The sequence below is a fragment of the Papaver somniferum genome, unplaced genomic scaffold, assembly GCF_003573695.1.
Source record: "Papaver somniferum cultivar HN1 unplaced genomic scaffold, ASM357369v1 unplaced-scaffold_6175, whole genome shotgun sequence".
NCBI classification, from domain to species: domain Eukaryota; kingdom Viridiplantae; phylum Streptophyta; class Magnoliopsida; order Ranunculales; family Papaveraceae; genus Papaver; species Papaver somniferum.
The window spans coordinates 1-412 of NW_020648944.1; the positions used below are offsets into that span (position 1 = coordinate 1).

Below are 412 nucleotides of genomic sequence, written 5' to 3' on the forward strand. Positions count from 1 at the left end.
ACGGTCGTCGTCTCGTCGTTCTCTACCCAAACTCTCCAAACATGTCCGGTCGCGGCAAGGGTGGCAAGGTCAAGGGAAAGTCCAAGTCCCGCTCCTCCAGGGCTGGACTCCAGTTCCCCGTCGGAAGGATCCACCGTCTTCTCCGCAAAGGAAACTACGCTGAACGTGTCGGTGCTGGTGCTCCAGTGTACCTAGCCGCCGTGATGGAATACCTGGCCGCTGAGGTCCTGGAATTGGCAGGAAATGCTGCCCGTGACAACAAGAAGACAAGAATCATCCCCCGTCACTTGCAGTTGGCCATCCGTAACGACGAGGAGTTGAACAAGCTCCTTTCCGGCGTTACCATCGCCCAGGGAGGTGTCCTGCCTAACATCCAGGCTGTGCTCCTGCCCAAGAAGACCGAAAAGAAGGC

The 412-nt window shown here is 57.8% G+C and overlaps 1 protein-coding gene across 1 annotated transcript; it reads left to right on the plus strand.

The window, feature by feature from the left end:
* Positions 1–41: 41 nt before the first annotated feature.
* Positions 42–404, plus strand: LOC113343588 (histone H2A; the record flags this gene model as incomplete). Its single annotated transcript, XM_026587727.1, has 1 exon — positions 42–404. A coding segment is annotated over exon 1 (363 nt), but the record flags the coding sequence as incomplete, so codon positions are not given.
* Positions 405–412: the final 8 nt, after the last annotated feature.